The 17450-nt window shown below is 39.8% G+C and overlaps 1 protein-coding gene and 1 long non-coding RNA gene across 2 annotated transcripts; one reads left to right on the top strand and one right to left on the bottom strand.

Annotated features, from left to right (window-relative positions):
• Positions 1 to 75: 75 nt before the first annotated feature.
• On the bottom strand, positions 76 to 7752 carry LOC104441034 (cold-responsive protein kinase 1). Its single transcript, XM_010054035.3, has 8 exons — positions 7345 to 7752; positions 6788 to 6878; positions 6520 to 6696; positions 3826 to 3938; positions 2881 to 3091; positions 2559 to 2802; positions 1285 to 1435; positions 76 to 717 (listed from the first exon to the last, which is right to left on the bottom strand). The coding sequence occupies exons 3-8, from the start codon at positions 6590 to 6592 to the stop codon at positions 391 to 393; spliced, it is 1119 nt and encodes a 372-aa protein (XP_010052337.1). The 5' UTR covers positions 6593 to 6696; positions 6788 to 6878; positions 7345 to 7752; the 3' UTR covers positions 76 to 390.
• Positions 7753 to 14955: 7203 nt separating this feature from the next.
• LOC120292741 lies at positions 14956 to 15727 on the top strand. The gene is made up of 3 exons (XR_005550337.1): positions 14956 to 15024; positions 15408 to 15561; positions 15638 to 15727. It is a non-coding gene; the product is annotated as an uncharacterized LOC120292741 (long non-coding RNA).
• The last annotated feature ends 1723 nt before the right edge of the window (positions 15728 to 17450 follow it).

Raw genomic sequence — 17450 nt, 5'->3', positions numbered from 1 at the left:
GCAACTCGGATGTGAAAGGACTTCCAAGATGAGGGCGAGTTGAAGAGGGAAACAAAATCATCCCAAAACAAGATCTACAAAACAAATCCCAGAGAACTCTGAGAGAACTGATGTATTGAATCACCGCAACCAACGTCTTCTATGTATATAAACATCTCAACCTCTGCTTCAGCAGAACCTTGTGATTCTCGCTCAGATATACAAAATCAATGCCTCTACAAAAGAATATGAGCACTGGCCACAGAAGGAGACAGGAGAGAAGGAGATGGGGGGAGAGAGAACCAGAGAGACTCGTGAAGGAAACTGACATAATTCAAAAGTTCCTTCAAATTGAATGATTATCTCACCCACCACCCTTGAAGACCAATGAGTAAAAAATCATAATCCGCTTCATCTAGGGGTGACGTGAGTGATTGTGACAGGAACTGAACTCATCTGATAGCTCGATTCTGTGGATGACTTTTTACTGGATGAAGGCATCCCACTTAAGCCTCCCGAATCTTGGTAGAAACCAGGCGCCGTTAGTTCCTTCTCGTTTAGCCGTATGTTTTTTGACAGCATATCGACCACCTGGCTCATTAATGGACGTCGACTTGCCGCTGCTTGGGCGCAGAACAAGGCTACCTTTATGTACCTGAGGACTTCTTCTTCAGGAAACTCATCCAAATCTGGGTCCACCAGTTCCAAGAGTGCTCCCTTTTCATAGAGTTCCCATGCCTATGAAGCAAAAATTTCCGTTTAGAATTAGATAGATCACCAAATACTCCACAAGATTGTTTACTAGGAAACTAGACCAGTGGGCACTAAAGAAATTTCCCAGCTTTCAAATTAAGTGGAATTTTTCCTGAACAGTATGTTCTCCACTTGGCACCCCGCTTGAAATATTTTTAGCATGATTTTTTCCTTGTTTTTTTTTATGTAAATACTCAGCATTTTTTCATGGACAACTATTGATTCACAATCAAACTACTCATGAAATTTCCAATTAACTTTAGTTATTTCCAGCTTTCTGGAATGGTACTTTGAATTGTTAGAAGAACTGCAGAACAAGGGTGTTGAACTCATTTTCTAGTTGGTTCTCTGTTTTTACTGAAAACCGAACGCCCTGCTGGTTTCTCTTGCTTCAGATTTTGCAGGTATATAAGCTTCCAGGCTGCCCAAGAGGTAGAAAAGCACACCATGATGAAGAATGGGAAAAGCAAAAGCTGAACCTACTATTCCATTTTTCTAATATAGAAAAGATGTCAGATGCAAAGCTATACAAAAAAAGGACCACTGATGCACCTGTTCCAGGAGAAACTTCTCTGAGCCTCTCCAATCTGCCTTTGCACTGGTTCTCCCACTTATTATTTCTAGTACAACGATCCCGAAACTATATACATCAGCTTTCAGAGTCAGCTGGCCACCAAATGCATATTCCGGAGCTAAGTAACCACTGGATGGAGCAGAGGCAACAAATCATTAGTATAACAACCTACAAATAGGGCACGTCATACTTCACTCCATAACTTTAAATTGTGCTAAAATACTTAAATAATAAACCGCGCATTCATCTAACACTTCAAGCTTTTAGAACAGTCAGTGATGGTCCTACAAATTCTTACATGATATTAGAGCAAGAGGTCCTGTGTGCGCATCTTTTCAGACCTTACTTGCCTCCCTATTCAAATATGTCCACGCTTTGTACTAGGTAAAAAATCAGACTAAGCGTGATGGGGAATATTAAAATATTAAAATAATAAACCATGCCTTCATCTAACAATTTAAGCTTTTAGAACAGTTAACAATGGTCTCATAAAATCTTACAATTTTCATGACTATGGCATTAACAATTCTTCTTTTATTAAAAAAAAAAAAAAAAAAAAAAAAAAAAAAAAAAATCCACCAAAAAAAAGTTAAATAAAAAGAAGAGGAAAGAACTTTTAAGCTCATTTCTATACAACCAATCTAGGAATGCCTAAACTTCAAAAAGATGCAATGAAAAGTCTCCACTGCATATAATAAGCTTGTCATAATAAAAAAACTGTAAACATGAAACATCACTTTTATCAACAAATTATGGGAAAATAATGGTTGGAAGTGCTCTATTTCAGCAAGGAAGTAATTCCCCAGTGTCTAAAAAGACCCTCCCCTGGCATGTGAAATTCCTTGACTATCACAAGATACAGTTGTCTCCTCAACAACGGTTGTTTGTCCCGACTGTCTATTTCAGAAATGATTAGGTGTCTGGCTGCACTTAGAATAATACTGACTGCTTCATAAAATATATTTTCAAATAGCTCCGTGGATGCTTGACACATTCAGAATAGAAAATGCTTCTGTTCCATTGCTTTTAGGTTTCCTCAAATAGTCAAAAAAAGGTAATTGTTCTAAAATTCCTGCTTGATGAAACTAGAGCGGAAGCAATGAATCAAACTGTGACTTGCAGAGGAAATAGTATCTCCATTCAAACCAATCAAATTTGTAAATTGGTATTAAAGGTATAAGGGTGATCAAGTGTCAAAAAGATGTGAGAACACGAGTATTGCTTTCGAAGATAAGAAGATGGAAGAGCTTACGTAGTTCCTGCTATTCTTGTGCTAATGTGAGTGATGTCATCTGGGAAAAGTTTGGCCAACCCAAAGTCTCCAATTTTTGGGTTATAATCCTTATCAAGAAGTATGTTACTAGCTTTGATGTCCCTATGAACAATACGCTGCTCGGATTCTTCATGCAGAAAAGCTAGGCCCCTTGCAGTACCTAGGCAAATAGCAGATCTTTTCTGCCAATCGAGTTTTACTTTTGCATCTTTGGTGCCAAAGCCTGACAAAGAAGGAAAAGTTAGAATATGTGTAAAGTGAAAAATTTTCTCTGCCAGACTTCTTACTTTCTTTGAATTACCTAATAATGCACGATCCAGGCTGCTGTTTTCTAAATATTCGTAGACCAAAATCCTGTCTGTGCCTTCAACACAGCAGCCAATTAATTGAACAAGGTTCTGATGCCTGACAGTTGCTATAGTATTGATCTCAGATACGAATTCTCTCAGTCCCTGCTTTGAGGTTGCAGAAAGTGTCTTTACAGCCACTTGCACTCCATTTCTTAGAGTTCCCTATCAGGTCCACAATATTATTACTAAAAGACAGTGCGATTGAATAATGCAGTTATAATAATTAGACATGGAAAAATACCCAAAAAAAGTGACTTCTTAAGTGTGTACTAGTCACTTATTGAGGAAAGCAATCTTCTTTAAATTCATTACTCCACAGTACAAAATAGTTTAATGTAAGTCAGAAGCTCTTGGCTGAAGCCAACACAATTCAAGTAACAAGCTCAGATTGCTAAACAAAAGAATGGCAACTTGTTATATAATTAACTTATGCTCTATAATGTAAGTCAGGACATAATTGCTATAACAATACCAGATTGTATAAATTATATCAATTGAATCATATTTGAGTACCACCTAATTACGAGGTCCGAAAACAAAAGAAGAGACCTTAATGAATCAAACCAAGTGGATATAATCAGTTGAAGTCGACCTGCAGATTTTGCCAGCATATAGATGTAGTTAAGGATGAGAACATGGATTGTGTGTATTTTCTCTTGAAACACTCAGGACTTTTAGCAGAATATGATCATAATTATTTATTTTTATTTTTTTGGTCATAGAATATGATCATACTTGACATATGAAGAAAAAAAATCAATATACATGCATACCCACAGAAGCGACTATGAAAGAATATAGCTCATTAGCAGTTTCTTTAGGAAAATGACTATTCAGATTGAACTTTAAAAGTCCTATTAAGCACCATAACAAGAGTAGATACAGAACCTGATTACCTTATATACTGTTCCAAAACCTCCTCTTCCAATCTTATTGCTTGAATGGAAATTATCTGTAGCTAATCTCAACTCCTTACTGGTGAAATGAGTTATATTTCTCAGCAAGTCAACTAAGTAAAAGAGAAAAGAGAATTAAAACTTGAAAACCAAATGAGATGTATTAAGGGCAAATAGACATAGGATACAGAAACATAAGATGCGATATTTCTATAATTTCTGAAAGCGAATCAGATAAAACTACACCAAGAAAGTTGAAGGCAAGATTTTGACTCCACTCAAGAAATCCCAGCCACTTCAAATTAACTCTGCCACTTCCACACTTCGCACACTGAACTTCATCGTGTGTATCCTGAACTAGATGCTTTAAAAGCATCAGCTGTCGGGCTGGTGATATTAGGACTGTTCCTCCAGGGTGAGTGATTTGATATGAACATGAGGCAGACTCAAAATGCAACTAATCAATGATTGAACTGGATAAATCTACTGTCTTTAAAAATTTTCCTCTGACACTGGAGTTTACCCTTATTTTCCCAGGTACAAGTGAATACGCCAGTCGTGTAGACTCAACTCCCTATCTTCTTTGTGATTTGGGTTGATCGTAAACAAGAAAAGCTAAGTGGAAGACAAAGGCCATATGCTTTTGCCACTGTTATGGTCTGGTCTTAGGAACAGTTCTAATGCTTCATCACCTGTGTACCGTGATATGTCCAAGTAGTGAGATTAAACTGTCCCCCTTGCCATGCGCACGGGAAAATTTATGCTCGAATTTTTTATATCTCAAGAGCATGGTACACATGTATGAAGGTCAACTGGCCATTGCTCCTCCACTGGCTAAGAAGCAAGAGCTTCTCCTTTTTGTGATTTTAAATTCCACCAATATAGAGTTTCCAGCAGAAAAGGCTAGAAGACGAGAAGATGGGGAGAATCTCAGCATCAAGGTTTTCTGCTCATAGATTTGTTTGCTCCAACTATTCAATTACTTCCGATAGTTCATCAAAATTGCTAAAAATCCAATATATCTCTAGCTCGAAAAATTTGACATGGTCGACATTAAGTTCTTCAGAACCAAAAAAAAAAAAAAAAAAAAGAAAGAAAGAAAGAAAAGAGCCTTTAGAGAATTAAAAATTACCGAGTACCAACAATTAACTCTAATAGAAAATCATCCCCAAAGCTCAAGTTACCACAGCTACAATGACTGAAGCCCTATGTCTATATGGTCGGTTTGATTGACAAGCACACTTGTGGTATTTGGAGAAAAGATGAACTTTTTATCAGAAAGTCCAAAAAGAGAGAATGATAAGCATGGCAACAACCCTAGATGGAGAAGGAGATGACATATGATATGGGAGTTGAATTAAAGACTATAAAAGGGAGGTGATTTTCTTTAAGTTGCATCTTACACTAATCTAGCTAATACCGATCTGGCAGAATCATTGTTTGTTGCAACAAAGGGCTTGAATGTTTATCTCTTGCTCCATCCAGGGGTGCTTAAGAAGACCAAAAAAGTACAATCAAAACTGAACCAAACTGAAATTTTTGGTTTATGAGTTCATGAATTTGGTTCAAATCTAGAGAAAAGGTGATTTTCAATGGTTTTGGTTGGGTATTCACATAAAATTTTCCCAAATCAAACCATAATAATAAACTAAAACAGTTTTTCTCAAACTTATATGCCTATATTACAAATACATTAAGTATGTTGCTTACAATATCACTTGCCACCAAGAGCATTGCTTTCAGTGTGAAGACATTCTCTCTTATTTCAATTCTCACCTATAATGTGTAAAGCACCAATAAATTGTTGAAGTTTTAAATATATAAGTATGGCTCATCAGCCAGGCAGCTATAAAGCCAACCCCGTAGTAAATGTATTAGTATATATAACTGCAATAAAACTCCTTCAACAAGCCCATTATATGTGAATATCTCAATGTTCTTGCAAACATGCAATTATCCGCCATACTAATTCTCAAGATAAATGTTCTGCCTGATTCCCCAGAAAACCTATTTTCATATCTAATGAAAGACAGAAGAAAAACAACATTGTTATGATTTATCTGACAAGTCATTCTGTAATAATATGAGCTCATAATAATATGAGCTCATACAGATAAAACAATTGGTTCCACCAAATTTTATTTCCGAGGAAAAGCAAAGAAAAAAAGCTTAATGCCAATAAATTAAGCATTAAGACACTTATGCTAATAATTTTGGCTCCTATCGCGAGGACAGATTTAAATTGTAGTGGTGGCTTGGCAAAAGGCAGCAGCAAGCATGAGTTTACATATGTCAGGAATTGCTGGTCTTTTAACGTGCATCATTTACTGTCCTAGCCTTCAGAAAGTGGCAATACCCAACTATGAAAGCTTTTGGTCAAGGTTGAGATAATCTTTGATCTCTGTAATGCTTCTCCGGTAATGGAATTTGTTTATATCTCTTTATCACTTGATGTAATCAAAGATGTCAAAGACATTACATCAGGCACAAAAGGGGAATCTCTTGAATTTAAGCCTGCAAAAATAGTAGTAAGATTCCCCTTTTGAACATGTGGAACATTCTCTATACAAAGGGTTGGGAAAAACATAACTACATTTAGAATATAACAGAAAAAAAGATGTCAAAGAAGTTAAAATTTGCAATCAGAAGTAACTAGCTTCTGTGAATTGGGACAGTTATAAATTAACAGCTTACCTTCAATGCCTTGTATGGAAGAAGAAGGAGGACTTTTCCTCTTTGAACTAAAGCCAAGGCAATTACAACTCATTTCTTAACTTGGACCAAAAGATGCTGATATCCAGACTCTACGATTGCACCTTCAGAAACAAGGTTCTGCAACACTTCCTCAACAGTGGTCCCTACAGCATATCCCTGAAAAAGAAAAGAATAAACAAGAAATCAACTTTTTTTCATGAATCTATAAGGTTTGAGCAGCAAATGATGTTTGAAATTCAAATATTACCAATAGCTTTAGAATCTCATTCGCACCGAGCGACTCCACGTAGAACTCAAAAGCAACAAACTGCCGCTGCTCCTTGCGCTCACTTCCGTCTCTAGCATCAAAATCAAACTTGTAAGGATACCTCAAGTGCATTGCGCAACATCGAAAACCACAATCTCCTGACACGGATGCTCCCACAAAACTCCGCTCAATATTTCTTCCACCAATAAATACAATCTGAGCGCAGCCCGATTAACTAAATCCTCTCCAAGACACAGTTTATATTTTGTTTCCGGCCAATTTTGAACGATGATGTCAACCAAAAGTCAAATGCAACTAAAAAAACAATTCCTTCGACACAAATCATAAACAAGAGCAAGAAAAGATAATAACTCTCTGACAGTTTGACCAATTCGAAGCAAAACCCACCAAGACAAGCATCACTAAACCCATCCGCTCCTACAAAATCTTCGCAAACAACACGCAGCAATCCAACAGTACAAGCTACGATCCTCAACGCATCAACGAACTCAGCGCATCGACCGCGACGGCGACGGCTCCGGATGTAAAAAATTCACCTTGCCAGCTGCCGCAAACCGAACGCCCCCGCGGAGCCCGACCCAGTTGAGCAAATCGCCTCCCCGAAGCGCCGGCGCCCCTCTCTCCCTCTCTGAATTCACAGCCGCAGCTGGGTCCTTCCTCGGTTCTTGGTGGGTGTGGTGGGATCAAGAACGGAAACGCCGAGCAGCGGCAAGAAAATAAAATATGAATAAAGCGAAGCCAAGAAGTGAAAGACCTTTTCATCAATTTTCGCAAGAAAAGGTTGCGGGTCATAGGACACCAGCCCACGCATTTTTCTTTGTTGCCCGGGGCGTCCTCTGTTTCCACTCGTTCCCATTGAATCTGAAAGCGACCCTTTTCGTAACCGGAAACGAGGGAGGACGGGGGGAAAAATGGGGACGCTCCTCCGAGTTGACTCGGTAGAATCACCCTGCTGCCGCCGCCTCGATCCCCATTTTCTCCTCGGATCAATTCTGAAAAATGAAAATTACCGACCTGATCCTGAATCTACTGTCCAAATACCGGGGGTACAATGACAAGAATACAGGGGGTACAATGACGAGTTGGTTGTAACGAGTGCCGTTAGGCACATTGTCTTGAAGTGGAATTTTCATCCGCTCCTTCTCTTCTCACCCGAGACACGAGAAACTACTATATTTACCTATTTGCGAAAGTCAGGATCGAAACCCTGACTTGATGTTTACCTTCATCGATGAAAGGCATAGGGGTGGCATTGCAGGATCTCTCGCCCTAGGGCGAATCTCCCATTTGTTTCTTCTCTTTAGCTTTTTAAATATTTGCTCAGGTCCAATTCTCATGGAACCTGAAAGCGCCTTTTTTCATAACTGGAAACATGGGGAAATAGAAAGAAAAATGGGGATGTTCCTCCGAGTTTACTTGTTTGAGTCACCCTAATTCGTTGCCTCGATCCCCATTTTCTCCTCGAATCAATTTCGAAAAAGAAAATTACAAATCTGGTCCTAAATCTATTGTGTAGATGCCAAGCCGATGTAATACTCAAAGCTTGCACAAGATTCTCCTTCCATCTAGTTCCCACTAGAACCACCAGCACGATAGTCCATAAATGCCGTTATGAGTAAAAGTTGTGAGCGACTAGTGATGAGGATGAGGTCATCTTATTTTTTAGGGTTAATAGTCGAAAAAAAACCGATTTCAAATGACAAATTTACACAAAACTTATTTTTGAGTTACCAAAAATCTCAAATCGATACAATCGTGAAATATTTAATGGGGTCAAATTTTATTGTAAAATTATTGAGTTTGATGACACATGATAATAACTCAATTAACATGGTAGGTCCACGTGAAAATTCATATTAGTTTAAAGTAGATTTATTATAAATATATCGATTTGGATTTTTCATAGTAATAACTTTATTTGGTTATGGAGATGAAGCCCCCATTGAGTTCATGAATCATGGCCCATGCGAAGTTCCATTAACATCATCATGTAACGAAATCGAACGACCAGAACAAAAAACCCGAATGAATTGTCACAAAAAAGATTAAAGACAGATACATTGAAAGTCCTAAAATTTATTATGAAAATACAGCTGAAGTTCTAAAACTTCAAAAAACTACCATTAAATTCTAAAACGTATTAGTAACAGTATAATTGAATTATGAAAATTTCAAAAAGTATAATCAAATCATAAAACTTTTTAAATCGAACAAATCAAATCATTCTATTGATTGTACTTTTTGTAAATTTCAAAACTCGTTTATACTTTCATGATAAATTTTAAAATTTGATTGCACCATTATAAAAAATTTAGTACTCAATTGTACTTTCATAAAAGTTTTAGAATTTTGAAACACTTTTCTTTTAAGATTTAAGGCTCCGTTACATTTTATTGATAGATTTTAGGACTTTTTAATATGCTTTCCCAAAAAATAATTATGGACAGCATTGATCTTTAATTAATTAAATATTATCTCTAAATTCAGAACAACATGACCATGATTGTTCGTGACATCGTGTTGTGGTGACTAAACCTGGTAAGATGTGGTCGCCTTGGCATCCACGTGGGCAGGTGAATTTTTACCCGCTACCGCGTCCGTATTCCATCTTTTGCCCACCATGTCCTATCCCCCTTGTCTTCTCTAATTTTTTTTTTTTTTTTTGCAGATATTTCCCGTCTTTGTCATGAATTATTAATTCCACAAGCGTATGGTCTAGTCAAATCTGGCAAATTCCCAATTTTCCCCGTATACCGCACTTCGCAAGATGCATTGCCCCGACACATTCGCGAGTATGTACAAAACACGAAGAGAGCGACCGAGAGGTGCCAAGATGTCGAGATCGATGAATGGAGACTAATTCAATTCACGGGCAAAGATTCAATTAGGCGTACCGAGTACGAGGATGGCGATTGGCAAGGCATGGCATCGCCTTGTGTTTTGCTGACCGTCCCTTCCGACCCCGGTCAAATTCCCGGTTTCCGACGGTGATGCTTCTTTGTGGACGAGTCTCTCACCATCCCCATTTTGCCTACCAAACGACGAACAGCTGGATCTGTTTTTTTTCTGCGAATGTGCCTGGAAAAGCAGATGTCAGACACCTACTCGGGACGACCCGATTGCGGTAGCGGAGCTCTCCCCCAAGCCACGTGAAGCATGCATGAAGGCCCTTCTTCTATTCTTTTCTTTGCTTTAGCATAACCGGGCCAACGTACGTCCGGTATTGAATTCACCCAATGCGATGACTTAAACGTCATTCTCCTCTTCCTCTAGCTTGTCACCAGAGTCTGAATTTAAGTTCAGATATCATCATCTCCGGTATTTGATAACGTTCTCTGAACTAGATATAACCTCGATCAAAAATGTTGAATAAAAAGTCCGGGAGAATGAATGGGATAAACCGGATTGGATAAAAAAAATTAAAAATAACTTAAAAAACCATCTCTTCCCATAGTCACTAGGCGAGCACCACCGATGCGTGGACACTGTCACTTCCAACCGCTCGGTCATCATCGCCTCCGACAACCATTGATTGCCGTCACCTCCAACAACCGCCCATTGTCATCTGGTCAGTCAATCGTGTTATGACGATTGAGGTGAAAAGGACCATCTACCACCAGCTCCAACGAGAGCATCTTGGCCTCCGTTTAAGGACCACCACCATAATAGCCTATCACTGTTGCCTCCGCCCCTCAGCCACGACTGTCGCCTCCATGACAACTAGGGCTGAGCGCGGTTCCCGGGTTACCCGGGAACCGGAACCGAACCGGAGGAGGGTCCGGTTCGGTTCCCGGTTCCAAGGGGGACCGGTTCCGGTTCCGGTTCCTTTTTTCTAGGAACTGGAACCGGAACCTGTTTCGGAACCGGAACCGGAACCGGTTACTTAGGGCAGAAAAAGCTCGACCTTGGATGTTCTAGTGACTTGTATGTGATGTTCTAGTTGAAGTTTGGCTTCGGCCTCTAAATGAAAGTTGTAAAGGACTTCTTGGAGTATAACATACTCAAATTTGGGACAAAACAAACAAGTATAAGTGGGTGAAATCGTTATTCTTTGGAAAGACTGGATCTGGAGATTTTGGGACCGACCCTTGATGAATGCATGGACTGTAAGGCAACCTTTTTGTCGAAATTTCACTTCGGTTTCTTAACAAAAGTTGTAAAGGACATCCTGAGGTACAACATATCAAAAATTTAGAGAAAAAAAACAAGAATAGGTAGGTGAAATCGTGGTCCTTTGGAGATGGTTAGATCTGGAATTACGGTACTACGAACAGGGATTTTAACCGTCCATATTTAATTATCTAGGACGAATTTGACTTCGATGTTTTCATGAAGTATATACCTTATGGTCTTGGCTATCACATAGTCGAATTTCATAATTTTTGAAGGTCATTTGGGTATTTAATCGGAAATGTTTCTAAAACTGTGCAATCTGATGTGTTCGGATCTTGTAAGTTGCAATGCGTGGACTATATCATTTTTTATGAGGTTCTTTTGGAAATGTGTTCTGCATGAAATATCTCTCTTCATGTCTTCCCTACAACATATTTAAATTTCGTAATTTTTTTAGTTCATTTTCCTATTTAACCAAAAATGTTTCAAAAACTGTGCAAGTAGAGAATAGGAAAAGTAAATCGATTTTATCTTTTAATCCAGAACGAATTGGACTATGATTTCTTCATGAAACTTGTACCTCTAGGTCTTAAATACAACGTGTCCAAATTTCAGAATTTTCTGAGTTCATTTAAGGGTTTAATCGAAATTTTTTTCAAAACTTGTACCTCTAGACATTCTTGTTCTAGTGGTGTTTTATTTCTACTTTCTAGTTTGCTATTTGTTTTGAAATTTCTAATTATATTCTATTATTGTTGTGCAGTGCAAAGTTAATGTATCAAGATAACATGTCAATGGGAAGTTACCGTGTAGTATACACGTACATTATAGTTTTTTTTTGGTAACGTGCGTATACGTTATATTTTTTTTTTTTTTGGTAACGTGCGCATATGTTATAGTTTTTTTTTCTTTTGGTAACGTGCGCGTAGGTTATAGTTTTTTGGGTAACGTGCGCATATGTTATAGTTCAAATCTGAAAATAACAAAAAAAAAAAAAAAAAGGAACTGTTGGAACACCTGGAACCGACCACGGAATGCGCGACGGGGTAGGTTTGGGTTCTCGGTTCCAGCGGGTAGGTTCCAGTTTCCTCATTTTGAGGAACCTGTACCCAGGGGTAGGTTTCGGTTCCGGACGGAACCGAACCGGAACTGGAACCGCTCACCCCTAATGACAACCCGTCACCATTGATTCTCACTAGGTAGCCTGCGGTGAACCTCGTTGTCATTAAGCTTGAGCTTGACAGGCAAGGTCGATCCTCAAATCTCAAATTTGAGGTCGACCAAGCCCTAGATCTCGTTTATCTAGTGTTGCACTAACGTGGTCCACTTCGATGGCAGATCCTTAAGTGTGTTTCAATTTCGACGATGCAGTTCCTTGATGGTTTCTTTTTTAGTTTGATTCTCAAGGAAATAATCAAGGTATAATCAAATTGCAGGTTTTCCTCTGACAGTTGGTGTTTCAGGCACTTGAATTGACCAATTGATTTCTTGGTGCTACGGTTAAGCATTGATCGAGAAGAAATTTGTGAGTTTTTTTTTTGCCCTATAATGTCCTTGTTATTTTTCCAATCCTTAGTTCTCCTTAAGCATAATCCATCAATAGGTTTCTTGGTGCCGTCTTATCCTATTTCAATCCTTGTCCGGGCAACCAAACGCGACTTTAGGGATTCATTGAAATCTCAAACGCATTGAGGCAGCAGCCGATGACTGGACATCTGTGGGTAAAGAACTGTTTTAGTGCAGTCCGATCAAGGAAACTCGACATTATAGAATAGTAAGAATCTATGCAATCACCTTTGCTTTAAAGAACTATTTAGGTATGTGACAGTCGAATTCTCACCAATTTCGCTTAGCAAACAACAGCTGCATCTTACGTCCAATAAATACTTTATTTTATCTATTAACAACTGTCATGAGAAGATAGTGGAGGTAGCTTTTAGCAAATTCAGCGAAACGTGTTGCCCTTTTACACAGGCATTCGTTCCCCAGCGCATAAATCTTGAAATAATATTCATATGTCGACGGGAGACAGCTTGCTCCCTCGGACAGTCTCCAGCTTCTCTGTTGCGAGTCAATTAAAATTTGAATGTCGAGTCCGAGGTAAAAATGAAGATGCCGGCCGCCCTCTTGCCAAAGATGATAGTGGTGATAATGATAATGATAATAATAGTAAATTACTTTACTATATTTGGTTTATCATGAAATAGAATATTTTCCCGACTAACAACTTAATTGGATTACAAGTGCCGAAGAAGAACTTTCGATTTGATTAAGCAAATCACCCAGTTTATGTGCATCGAAAAAGATTATATCCACAGAGTGGCGGATGCAAGTTCCAAGCTTTTACTCAAAAATGTTTTGTCAGACCAGTAATGGTTGTACAATATCCTCTCTCTTTTTCTGTGGACGAGTGACCTAAACTAGCAATCTTTCATACATAAAACTCCCTTTTCACTTAATTACTGAGGGGGTGATGATACGACAGTCGCTAAACACACTCTTATACTCAACATCGCCTCCAAAATGCTTCTTTATTTGCTCAATTTAATCATTGAACTTTGAAAATCAGTTTAATGGGATCCTTCCATTCAACGTAATGTCCGTTTACGTGTTTTTTTTCTTGACACGGGTTATTAATTTAATGATGATTAGGTTGAAAATTTGGTCCGCTACTTTTCTTGTTGTAAGTCAAGTCTATTCTTTGTTTTTCCTTTCTATTCTCTCTTCTCCTTTCTTCCTCGACTGTCGTTTATGACCATCAAGATCATCGTAGGTGCCTGACCGTTGTGCCTTACCACAAGGTAGTCTTGGGGTATCTGTGTATGTATGTGTGTATGAGTGAGAGAGAGAGAGAGAGAGAGAAAGACACGGATGCCAATTTGTATAAATATCATGGCAAGTTAAAAACATTAGGGTTCTCGTTAGCTAACACCATCGGTTTACTTATTAAAAGGATCGCATTGATTGGATTTTTTAAAAGTTCAACGATCAAATTTGAAAAAGGAAATTGAGACACGATATTGAACACAGATAAAAAGACAATTGTCCTTTTTTTTTTTTTTGGACAACATAGAATTGACTATTACTGGATTAAATAGGAGTCTTACAAACCACCGATGGTGAGATCTGCGCATAAAATATTCCATAAGGAACCGGGGGAGAAGAGACCCAATTACGAGGAAGATCATTTAGTCGGTGATGTCGTGCTACCCAATCCGCCGCTGCGTTTGTGTGGCGAGGGCTATAAATTACCATAATATTGGTGTCCCGCTGAAGCCCATGTTTGCATCTTTGGACGAGTGCTTTTAAATCCCATGGAGGGTCGGCCCGGCCCATCACCATGTCTACAATCATGCGGAACAATCACTTTCAATTAAACACTTTCCTGTCGTTGCTTCCGAAGTCTCGCACGTGTTTGGAGTTGAGCTCGTTCAGATAAGAGATCCCGTGTAAGATGGCTTGAGTTTCCCCTTCACTTGCGGAGGAAACCCTAGCGGTGGCCCCAAAACCTTCGATCATCCTTCCCTCCGCATCGCGAACCACTCCGGCGACAGAGCGAGAAAATCACCGGGTTGCCACGATGCATCGACGTTCATCTTCAGATTTTGCCCTTCCCGGAGGCCTCCACGGACCAGTTTGCTTCGATTGGGAGAGCTCTCTTTCCGTTTGATGTGCGCTTGCTGAACGAATATTACCAAATTGCGAAAGCAGTAAGAGTATGGTGGTCGGGGTCCCGCGCACGAAAGATCCGGTTGTTTCGCGCCTTCCGGATGTTCCACGTAACTGCACTCGACCAGCTCTCGCTCGGGTAAGTTCATTTCTCTTCGGAAGGCGCTTGTAAGCCACCGATCCGTGCGGTGGAGGCTATTATTTGGCCTCGATCGTTGCAAAAATTGGGTCTTGCCAGATTTTTTTGTCCACTTGCAAAAGAACAAATAAGTGTTGCTCGTTGTTTCGGACTCGACCAAAGATAGGGCATCGGGGTCACTAACAATTTTCCTTCGAATAGGTTTTCCTTCGTCGGGAGGGCGTTCGGCAAATACTCCCGGAGGAAGGAGCGAATTTTTGGGGGCACATCGAGACTCCACAGTTGTGTCCATAAGGTGCGTGGCGGTTGGTAAGAGCAGGAGGGTCTATTCTGATCTGTATTGCTGGTAGCTTTTCTTGCTTCGTTGTAGCCGCTCTTGACTGAATATTGTCCTGATCTGTTCCCTGTCCATATTATCGTATCTTTCTGTGGTGGTTGGGTGAGGGGGATGGCGATGATCTCGTTTGCAATTTTTTCTTCATAAAGTTGGTGTATGAGTGGCTGGTTCCAGTCATTGGAGTCTGGATTGATCAGTTCAGACACAATTTTAGGCTCAGTTTGGTTTACTGCCCCACCAATTACTCCTTGTGGCAGCCATCTATCTTCTTTTATGCGAATAGATGTCCCGTCTCCTACTGACCATTTCGTTTTGTTCTTAATTGTGTCGCGGCCGAGCAGGATACTTTGCCATCCCCATGATGGGCGACTACCCTTGGAGGCATGCCAGATATCTCCGTCGGGAAAATAAAGCCCTTTCAACACTCTGCTCCATAGGGCTTGAGGGGAGGTAGCTAAACGCCAGGCCTGTTTGCCTAGCATGGCTCGATTAAAGGTAACTCGATCCTTAAACCCCATGCCCCCGCATCTTTTCGAGTCTTTAACATTTCCCAAATTTTTCCAAAGTGCAGCCTCTTTTAGCTTCACCATTCTGCCACCAGAAAGACGCAATACGTTGTTCTATGGCTCGACAGATCGATAGTGGCAGCTTGAAGGTGGACATGGCATAGGTAGGAAGGGATTGCACGACACTTTGATAAGCACCTCCTTACCTCGCCTTTGTAAGCATTTTTTCTTTCCATCCCGCTAACTTAGAGTTCACTCGGCCAGATCCACGAAAACATCTCTTTCTTGGAATGACCCCACTCAATGGTCGGTATGCCCAGTATTTTCCTGTTTTCGTAGGATAGGAACTCTCAATTCCATCGCCAAATTGTGTTTCAAGACTTCGGACAATGCCTACCAAATAAACCCCGATTTATTCAAATTAATAGCTTGTCCCGTAGCATAGCAAAAGTATTGGTTTAGGATGAGGTGAAGGTTCTGCACTCAGTAATGGTTCCATCTAGGAAACATATAACGTCATCGGCGAACAGCAAATGTGATAGTTTAGGACAAAGTGTTTGTTTACCCGTATGCCTTTGAGTGTGCCTTCTCACGCAATGCTTTCTTCATCATCCAGTTAAGACATTGGAGATGAGGATGAAGATATAGGGTGATAGTGGATCCCCTTGTCTGAGTCCCCTCGAAGGATGGAAGGGAGAGGTTGGTTCGCCATTTATCTTTAAGTTAAAAGAGACTGTTGTTATGCATTGCATAATAAGGGAGACCCATTTAGCATCAAATCCCATATGCAACATTAGGTCTCGCACAAAATCCCATTCGATTCGATCGTATGCTTTCTACATATCAAGCTTCACAATCGCCTGATGTTTTGTCTTCTTTTTGGTTATGCGCCAATGATGCGTAACTTCCCGGACTATGAAGATATTGTCCTGGATTTGCCTCCCGAGACGAAAGCTCCCCGCTTCCGGTTCAATGATAAGTGGCAGCCATTTCTTTAGTCTCTTTTTGCTAATAGTTTTGAGATGACTTTGTAGCTGAAATTACACAAAGCAATGGGTCCGTATTGGCCGATGGTTTCGGGTTTTTGACTTTTGGGATCAACACGATGTGTGTTTGGTTAAGTCTGTGGTCAAGAACACAAGTCTCGAAAAACTCTTGCACAAGCTTAATCAGGTCAGTCTTAATAGTTTCCCATGACTGTTGATAGAAAACACCATGAAAGCCGTCTGGGCCTGGAGCCTTGAGAGCTCCCAGCTGGAAAACTGCTTCCTTTATTTCTTCCCAGAGAGGTACAGCCACTAATTCTTCATTGATTCTCTCTGTTATTGGTGAGGGACATTGGTCTAGGATCGGTTGATAGTGTCGGGGACCATCAGAGTTGTAAAGATTCTCATAGAACGCTTTGATGTGTTGCTGTATCCTTGTTGATTCTCTCGCACCAGCTTTGATCTTCTAGTTGTAGCATTGTAATTCGATTGTTTTGTCTCCTTTGGATTGTCGTGGCATGAAAAAATCTGGTGTTTTGGTCTCCCAATGTAGCCATTTGATTCGTGACCTCATTCCCTGCACTGTTCTTCCTGTTTCTCAAGGTGGCTATCTGGGCCGATAACCGCTGCACTTTCGTCCGCTTGTGTGCTGAGTTTGTTGATTCGTGATTGTTTGTAAAGCTTGATTAAGCTCTTTGATCCGTATATAGGCATTTGCAAACTTTTCTTTGCTCCACTTCATTAACTCTTTCGATGCCCTTTCTAACTTCTCTGGAAATAGAGGTTGCTGAGTTGATTTATCTTCCCAGCTTGCTTGATGACTTCGATATTCTCGCATGTTCGGTCCAGAAAGTTTCCAATTTAAACTGTTTTTTCCTTTTCTGTATTTTAG

The sequence above is a fragment of the Eucalyptus grandis genome, chromosome 4 (genome assembly GCF_016545825.1).
Source record: "Eucalyptus grandis isolate ANBG69807.140 chromosome 4, ASM1654582v1, whole genome shotgun sequence".
NCBI classification, from domain to species: Eukaryota; Viridiplantae; Streptophyta; class Magnoliopsida; order Myrtales; family Myrtaceae; genus Eucalyptus; species Eucalyptus grandis.
This window is presented reverse-complemented; position numbering and strand designations above follow the sequence as displayed.